This window comes from Myotis lucifugus, unplaced genomic scaffold, assembly GCF_000147115.1.
Source record: "Myotis lucifugus unplaced genomic scaffold, Myoluc2.0 scaffold_235, whole genome shotgun sequence".
In the NCBI taxonomy this organism is placed as follows: Eukaryota; Metazoa; Chordata; class Mammalia; order Chiroptera; family Vespertilionidae; genus Myotis; species Myotis lucifugus.
In genome coordinates, this window is record NW_005871283.1 from 560,291 (window position 1) to 569,337 (window position 9,047).

Here is a 9,047-nt window from a genome sequence, read left to right on the forward strand (position 1 = left end):
ACCACACTCATAACCGTGCCTCCAATGTTCCACTATCTGCCAACCCCTGACCCTATAACAGTATTACTCAGCTTCTAAGATCCCCCATCACACACTATGCACTTCATCCCCTCATCCTTTGCAATGTCAAATGTATACTTGTTCTGTGACAGACACTGTGATAACAAAGATGTACAATGGTAAGACACACCCTTGTCTCCCAGAAGCTCACATTTCATGAGGGAGCCAGACATGTAAAATGTTAGACTACAATGTAATAAGCACTATAATGGGGGTGCTATGGCCAAAGTCACATACTAACAACCTTCAGGCCTAATCTAGGCCATAATTTTTTTTAAATATATTTTACTGATTTTCTACAGAGAAGAAGGGAGAGGGATAGAGAGTTGGAAACATCAATGAGAGAGAAACATCAATCAGCTGCCTCCTGCACGCCCGCCCAGTGGGGATGTGCCCTCAACCAAGGCACATGCCCTTGACCGGAATCGAACCCGGGACCCTTGAGTCCACAGGCTGACGCTCTATCCACTGAGCCAAACCGGTTCGGCTAGGCCATAATTTTTATAATTAATTGCTAACCTCTAAAAATTGTTGCTTTCATATAAAAGTTTAGACTGCCAACATCTCTTGCAAAGTCAGGGGATCTGGCAATACTGGGCCTGTGTTCCCCACAGCATCAGTCAGCTCTGGCTATGTAGTGGTTACCCCTTTAGAAGGGGCATTGGCCTCCTGTTCCTACAATCCCCCAACTCACACTCCCCCTACTGTTTTCAGGCAATGAGGCCAAGGGTCAGCTGCCAGCTTTTCTGCGCTGGCATGGTTGGTATCCTAGAGTAGAGAAATGATTCTCTGTACCCACATTTCTATCAGTGACATCCCCTCATCTACTCTAAACCTACTATGGGCCCAGAAGCCAGACAACGGAGAAGCCAGGTTTCCTGCTGTCAGAGAACTCAATGTCTAGCGGGGCTGACAGACACGTAAAACGAACATTAGCATATAATGTGAGATGTTCTATGGAAACTGAGAGGAAGGAGCCCCACCTCAACCTGGAGAAGAGCTGACTGACAGAGGGGATTACCCTGAAGCTGACTCTTGAAAAGGGCAACGTTTTTTCAAACGGACAAACGAAGGTGAAACTGCCGAAAATAGTACCCTGGCATTAAAAGTATTGCTTATCAGGATTACCCACCCTCTACAAGGAAACCGGATAAATTCCCATAAGTCTGGGCTACTCAGAGGAAAAGTTTCCAGGGAAATAAGGCCAGTACTGATCCTCTTCCTGCCTGACACTGTAGGAAGTGCAGGTCCCCATGAGATGTCCAGGTGTGTAATCTAACTTGGTGTCACCAGCATGCCTCACTGGCCTTCATTCAGTAGAAATAACAACCTGGATTTCAACTAGATTTTGAAACTTCCCAGTCCCTTGCTTCAGCTAACTTTACAAAGTTCTTCCTTGAGAATAGAAAGCAATGCACAGAAACTATTCCAGCATCGAAGATCAAGTGTTTCTTTTCCATTTCTAACTCAGGTGACAAATGCCCAGGAAGGGAATTCCCAAATCAAGATAGGAGAAGAGCTGACATTAAAGAGAAGAAATGAGGAATACTAATTTGTAGCATTTCCTCAGATTTTTTAACACCCACCTCTCCAGTCAGAATCGAAGAATTCTTGCCGCTGAGGGGATTCTCGGCTTGAGCTGACTCCTGTTGAGCTCGGCGACCCATCTTGGCCTCCTATAAGAAATGAGGGGCACTGCTGACCCAAACATCTTTGAGCCGCTATGAGGACAAGAGTTCTGGGAAGGTAAGCAAGAACTGGATTTATGAATACATGGTGAAGGAATCTGAATATATTCTTAGCAAATGCTCCAAACCCTAAAAGCAACTGAGGTCAGTTCTCTTTGGTAGAAGAATAGGAAATTCATGGGTTAATGATCATAAGGTTTTCATTTAACCACCATAGATCATTTCTACCCAAAGAAATGAAACTAGAAATTCCTCTGGAATGGGCAGAGACCTCATGCCACAGTTTAAGGAAGAATGTGGTAAAGGCTCCCATGTTCATGCAGGATTTTAGGAAGACCTACTTTCAAAGCTGCATCTTGACATGAGAACAGTTATCAAAAAAAAGTTTTTGAGAGAGAATTCCTAAATTCCATGGGAACTGCCAAAAGAGAAATACAGGTAGCATTTGCTTTAACGTGTAAACTAAATTGGATTTCCGTTTACAACATGAAAGAAAATCTCTTACAAGAATGTTGAGACATCAGCTTTGGAAATCAGAACACTTCACATTCTGAGTCATCAAATGAACCATCTGCAGGTTTTCCCCAAAGTCCTCCTGCAGGGGAGGCTCTATATCTCAAATGCTTCACAACACATCAACAAAACTTTATTTAGGCAGACCAATGGGTACTAAAATATTTATCTATTCATTTGTTGGCTTTTTAAAAAAATCTATTTTTATTAATTTCAGAGAGGAAAGGAGGGAGGGAGGGAGAGAGAGAGAGAGAGAAACATCAATGATGACAGAATCATTGATCGGCTGCCTCCTGCACTCTCCCTACTGGGGATGGAGCCTGAAACCCGGGCATGTGCCCTTGGTCGGAATCAAACCTGGGACCCTTCATGAAGTCTTTAGGCCGACGCTCTATCCACTGAACTAAACCAACTAGAGCCATTTGTTGGCTTTTAAAAGACAAAATAGCATTGATATAAATATTTTCAGACCTCACTTGATATAGTTTCATTTGCTCTCAGAATAACAGGCACTGGGATTAATATCATTTTACAAATGAGGAAATCGATGCCCAGAAAGGCAATTAAGTGGCAGACATAAATCTCAAAGCAAAATCTTCTTGTCTTCAAATTCTGAGTTCTTTCCACTATACCATGCTGGAATCTCAGTTTTATGATGTCCTAAGAACTATCTGTACCGACAAATTGAGAAGGGGTACATGGGAGCTGTATAAAAACTCTTACGGAGTGTTTACATTTCAAATTTTGTTTTTAATATATTTTTATTGATTTCAGAGAGGAAGAGAGAAAGAGAGAGAGAAACATCAATGATAAGAGATAATCATTAATAGGTTGCCTCCTGCACACACCGCCCCCGCCCCACCCCCCCCACCCCGCCCCCCGCCACTGGGGATTGAGCCTGAAACCCAGGCATGTGCCCTGACTGGGAATTGAACCGTGACTTCATGGTTCCTATGTCGATGCTCAACCACTGAGCTGCACCAGCCAGGCCATTTCGAATTTTAATCAATCATTTAGGTTTCAGAGATGATGGAAACAATCTTCCTGATAATAAGCAGCTCATTTTTTCCCCCCAAGGCAGACAATTCCATTGTTTCACTTGTGGTTATGCTTTTCCATTTATCACAGCATTGGATATATAAATATGGCATACCATAAGCAGTGGTTGTGCTAAAACAAAAATTCAATGATCTTGTCTCTAAATGCTGTTTATAGATAACTGCTCTAAAAATTAAGTATTTTAAAATGTTAAACTTTTCGAAGACCCCGTTATAAGTCCACATGTATGACTAATAGAAAAACTATTTCATTACCCAATCTTATATATTTTGAATGTATAGTCTGTTTATTGTCCATCTTGCCTCACTGGAAATATAAACCCCGTAAGGGCAAGGACTTTGTTTTATTCGCTGCTTTATCTCCAGTGCCGGGGTTCTTGTTCCGGCATTAAGAAGGGTTCAGCAATCTGGAGAAGGGGCTGGGTGTAACTTAAATAAGAGTCCAGAGACGAAAATTTAAAAGGCATTTGGGGGTCAGAGGAGCCTAGCTTAAGAAACTAAGATCTCCTCATCTCAGGACCCCATGCCTTTTATTAACACAAATTGTCCTGAGGTGAGGCAGAGATATACACATCAAAGGGTCCGGTTTCATTTACAGAGTCCATCGTCAGATTTGGGAAAATCGCCTTTGGCTGTTCAGGTGTTTGGCCAGTAGGAGGCAATAACATGTAGATTAAGATGCCCTGAGCTGTCTGGCACCAAACAATCAATGTAATACATCCTTTTCAGGTTTGGGGAAATGCCCTTGCTACACCAGATGATTCAGCCCTTGCTGACAGGCTGGAATTGGCTCCCGGCACTCCAGCACCTATGAAAACGCCTGATACGCAACAGGGGCTCAATAAGTGTTAGTTGAAAAGATGAACAAAGAACTACATTTATATAACCCGGTACTACACAAGTTCACATATCAGAAAAGCCTGGTGACCTCATATTCTCCTTGGTCAATCAAGCAACCTGCTTCGTCCTAGAACAGCGGTTTCAACCTGTGGGTCTCGACCCCTTTGGGGGTCGAACGACCCTTTCACAGGGGTCGCCTAAGACCATCGGAAAACACATATATAATTACATATTGTTTTTGTGATTAATCACTATGCTTTAATTATGTTCCATTTGTAACAATGAAAATACATCCTGCATATCAGATATTTACATTATGATTCATAACAGTAGCAAAATTACAGTTATGAAGTAGCAACAAAAATAATTTTATGGTTGGGGGTCATCCACAACATGAGAAACTGTATTAAAGGGTCACGGCATTAGGAAGGTTGAGAACCACTGTCTTAGAACAATGTGTTCCTATGCTTCAGCTCTCCCTTAGGGAGGTGCTCCTATCCAGTACCTTGGAGGACAGCAGATGCTACCAGGGTATTAAAAAACAAAATAACACTTAAGAGATTCCACAGTCCACAGCACAAGCTAAAGCTCTGCCCAGTGGCTCAATCTTTTAGTAAATGTACTCTTGACTATTCTAAAGGTAAAAAAGGCTTGGAGGGGGGTGTGAATGGAGTTAAAACAAAAAACCGCTGAACTTGAGTCTTGAATCCAGCTTGGTTTGTTACTGACCCTAGACTGGGTGAATCGCAGCTGCGGGAAGAACGGCAGCGAACGTCTTCTAATAACTTAGCAATCGCCAGGCACTGTGCTAATGCTTTCCCACGCATTATCCTATTCCGTCTTCACTGCAACTCCTCAGGGCAGACAGCAACATCATTCTGAGACGAGGAGCCCGAGGTTCGGGGAGGTTAGCTTTTTTTAGACCCTCGCAACAGCTTTAGACTCCATCTGACCTCTGGGCCCCAGCACTCAACGTTATAAATCTGAGTCTTGCTTTCCTTAACCATAAAACTGAGGAAAAGCCTAGCTCCCCGGGGGCTACGGGCAAAAAAAAAGAAAAAAAAAGGCCCAGCCCTGCCTCCCATGTATCAGACAGTGCGGTTTTATGTAAGCTGTAAGCTTGCCACAAGGAGAGTCCGACGGGAAAGCTCTAGAATGGGCGCAAGGACGACCCTGGCCGGGCGCCCGCAGAGCTGTCCTTTCTAGGGAAGTTCGCCCCTGGGGCTCCGGAAAGCCAAGGAGAACGGGGCAAGTTTCCACTGACCCCGGAGGCCGGCGGGGGCGGGGGCGGGAGCGGTTTCCCACTTTTTGAGGATTTTAAAGAAAGCGAACCCCAGGCTGAGCCCCCCGCGGCCCGGGGGCGGGGCGCGCGAAGCCACCGCCTCCTCTCCGCCTTCCCGCAGTGCGGCTCCGGGCCGCTGGGACCGGCCCGCACGAGGCGCCGCAGGGAGCCGGGCCCCGCGGAGCCGCCCCTCCCCACCCGCCAAATTCTGGCCCCAACCCGCCTCCCGCCCCCGCCACGGTCCTCACGGAGGTGGCCGGGCCGCGGCGCCGCTCCTCGCCCAGGTCCAGCACGTCCTCCATCTCCGCGGCCGCCTGACGTCACTTCCTGGAAACCTAGCGGCCCCTTGGCGTCCCTGACGATGGCTCCGCCCTTCCGTCCCGAAATTTAAAGGGTCGAGGCATTGTTCCTGGATTTTCTGTACCATCCTCCAACTTAAATATTTCCTAAACGTGCCTTGCTTGACATCCGGAAGAAACCGCCAGGTATCACATTCCGCTAAGGCTGCTCCTGTGGGACAGTGGAAAAACATTTGCCCTTTTTTAAATACGTCAGTTATTCATTGCAAAGCACCACTACTAATAGTAGCGATTATTCTGATCCCTCCCATTTATATAGCTCTTTACAATGCACAGAGGACCTTCACAGTTATTAGCTCCTGTGAAGGGCATAGCAACCTTGTATGGGAAGCAAGATATGTTGCATTATCTCCATTGCACAGATGAGGAAACGGGCTACAAGGATCAGGTGTTAATAAATGGTTTATAACAGAAAATGCAATATACATAATCTCTGTCTTCAAAAACGTCACAGAGAGGCTGAACCAACACATCAAAACCCCTAGTAGTAACTTGCAAAAGTCAAATAATCCTTCCAACAACATAAAGTAAGCAGCAGCAATATTCAATTATCCCACAATTGAAGATGTGCAAAGAGATGGCTTGAGGGAAATCATTAAGCAGCAGAGCTAGGCGCCTTTCTGGCACCGTATCTTACTAGAGTATTTTTCTTCAGCACTTATTATTGAGTGCCAGCCATTCTCCTAGGCCAGTAAAGGAAGATATCCCTCAAATTCCCAGTGTGAGGGCGGAAGAAGCTTTCCTCTACCCTCTGAGTTCTTTTGGCTGGTCTAATAATCAAATCGATATGAGACAGATTAACAAGAGAAAAAAACAAAATTTAATTACATAAATATGGGAACCCCATATATATGAGTCAGAGATCCCATATAATGAGAAGTCAGAGACAAAAAGGGGAAAAGAGGTACATGTGACATTCTGAGCTAGGGATGAAGTAAGACACCTTGGAGCATCAGAGGGGATGAATATCATTGCAGGAATAGATGAGCAGATGTTCAGTAATTAGAGGTTTGCCCGGCGCTATAGATAAACAGAGCTATAGATACAAAAAGTTATTTCTGGCCCTAGCTGGTTGGCTCAGTGGATAGAGCGTCGGCCTGCGGACTGAAGGGTCCCGTTCAATTCTGGTCAAGGGCACATGCCGGGGTTGCGGGCTCTATCCCCAGTAGGGGGCGTGCAGGAGGCAGCCAATCATTATTCTCTCTCATCATTTATGTTTCTTTCTTTTGTGTTTTTCATCATTGATGTTTCTCTCTCTCTCTCTCTCTCTCTCTCTCTCTCTCTCTCCCTTCCTCTCTGAAATCAATAAAAATATATATTTTTCAAAAAAGTTATTTTTGGTGATAACTCTTATTATGGGTAAGGCCTCTAATTTAAAGTCTTTAAGGGAGAAGTAAAAGTTTATCATGAGCCCCCAGGGGCTCCATCGTCTTCAGCTCAAAATAAGTCACATGTCAAAGTGGCATATCTTGAGGAGGCCTGTTCTGAACCCCTTCACCAGCCTAACGGGGCAAGTAAGTTGAGTTTTCATTGACTCCCCATATAAGATACCAAGTCCACACTACTGGCTGTGTCCCTGGCCCTGGTCATCTGGCTGTGAAAGTGAGCAGTGTCTCCAAAATTGCACTGGGGGTAAGGCCTAGATGGCCACTAAGCAAAGACTTGGAAGTGTGAGTAGCAACCCTAAAACTAAATACCCAGTAAGTTACTCAGTTCCATCATTCATCCTTATGTGTATTGGGTAGGGTTGTGACAGCAACAGCATTACCTGGATGTCAGAAGAATTGTGGTCTCATGCTAGCTCTGCTGATAACTACCTGGGTAGCCAGGCAGAGTCTCTCTGGACTCAGTTTTTTTCCCTGTAATTACTCTTAGAGATTATCCCTAAAACCTTTTACTTACTCTGATTCTCAGTGAGAATATTAGATTTTTAAAAAATATTTTTTATAGATTTCAGAGAGGAAGGGAGAGAGAGAGAGAGAGAGAGAGAGAGAGAGAGAGAGACATCAATGATGAGAGAAAATCATTTTTTCCAAGGCTGGCTGAATTTCAGAGGCATAGTTATATTCATAGACCTGCAATAGACTCCTCAGCCTAAATGTCAGTGGTGATACATGCTGGCTATATGATCTTAGACAAGTTATTTTTAAGCTTTCTACACCTAGGTTTCCTCATTTGTTATGCAAATGACAATAATGCCCATGCAAACCAGAAAGCCCCTATTAAATATCACCTCCAGCACTCATAAGCAGTGTGGCCTTTTATTTTATTTTACTTGTAAATGTGTTTTTATTGATTTTTAGAGAGAGGAAGGGAGAGGGATAGAGAGATAGAAACATCCATGAGAGAGGAACATCATTGAACAGCTGCCTCCTGCACAACCAGAGCATGTGCCCTGACCAGAACCTCTTGGGTCCTGGGTCCTGGGTCCACGCTCAGCCGCTGAGCCACACCGGCTGGGCAGCAGTGTGGCCTTTTGAAAATCTCTCTGTGGCCCTGGCTGGTTTGACTCAGTGGATAGAGCGTCGGTCTGTGGACTGAAGGGTCCCGGGTTTGATTCCAGTCAAGGGCACCTGCCCGGGTTGTGGGCTTGATCCCCAGTTGGGAGCTTGCAGGAGGCAGCCGATCAATGATTCTCTCTCATCATTGATGTTTCTATCTTTCTCTCCCTCTCCCTTCCTCTCTGAAATCAATAAAAATCTATTTTTTAAAAATCTCTCTGTGCCTTAATTTCTTCAATTGTGAAAGGATCCACCGCTTTCCGGGGAGGGGTGAACATCCCCTTTCCGTTAGTAACCTAGGAGCCAGGAGCAGGAACCAGGCCTGGCTGGAAGGGCCCGGAAGGCTGGGGTGAGGTGGGGGTGGGTGGCAGGGAGCAACCCTGATTTCTAAGAAAGTGATTCCATTCAGGGGCTAGTCCTGTGCGGATTCTCTCCTGGGGACATACCTAGAAGCTCAGGTTGAGGAGGAGAAGGAAAGCGGAGAGGAAAATTCCCCTCACCCATCTGGGAAATGGGCTCCTGCCAACTGCTGACTTTGCGCTCGCTGACGCAGATCCCCGCGGAACCCCAGGCGGGAGGGAGGCCACGAACATCTGGAGGACATTTCTGCGAGCGCGGCTGCAGCGCAGGGCTCGGGGGAGGGAGAGGTGCACTTGTGCGCACGCCGGGGTCTGGCCGAGAGGGAGGCTATTCCCCGAGGGCACGGGCTCGCGTCGCTCTGCTTCTCTCCAAGCCCCTTCTCTCCA

General features: G+C 45.7%; 1 protein-coding gene across 1 annotated transcript in view; it reads right to left on the minus strand.

Annotated features, from left to right (window-relative positions):
• The window catches only part of IFT43 (intraflagellar transport 43), a 70,193-nt gene extending 64,447 nt beyond the window's left edge, over positions 1–5,746 (minus strand). The window contains exons 1-2 of the mRNA XM_006098416.3: positions 5,690–5,746; positions 1,647–1,736 (exon numbers count right to left, since the gene is read on the minus strand). Coding sequence (XP_006098478.2) covers positions 1,647–1,736; positions 5,690–5,743 — 144 coding nt within the window. The 5' untranslated portion in view covers positions 5,744–5,746. The remainder of the gene's footprint in view (positions 1–1,646; positions 1,737–5,689) is intronic.
• Between the last annotated feature and the right edge of the window lie 3,301 nt (positions 5,747–9,047).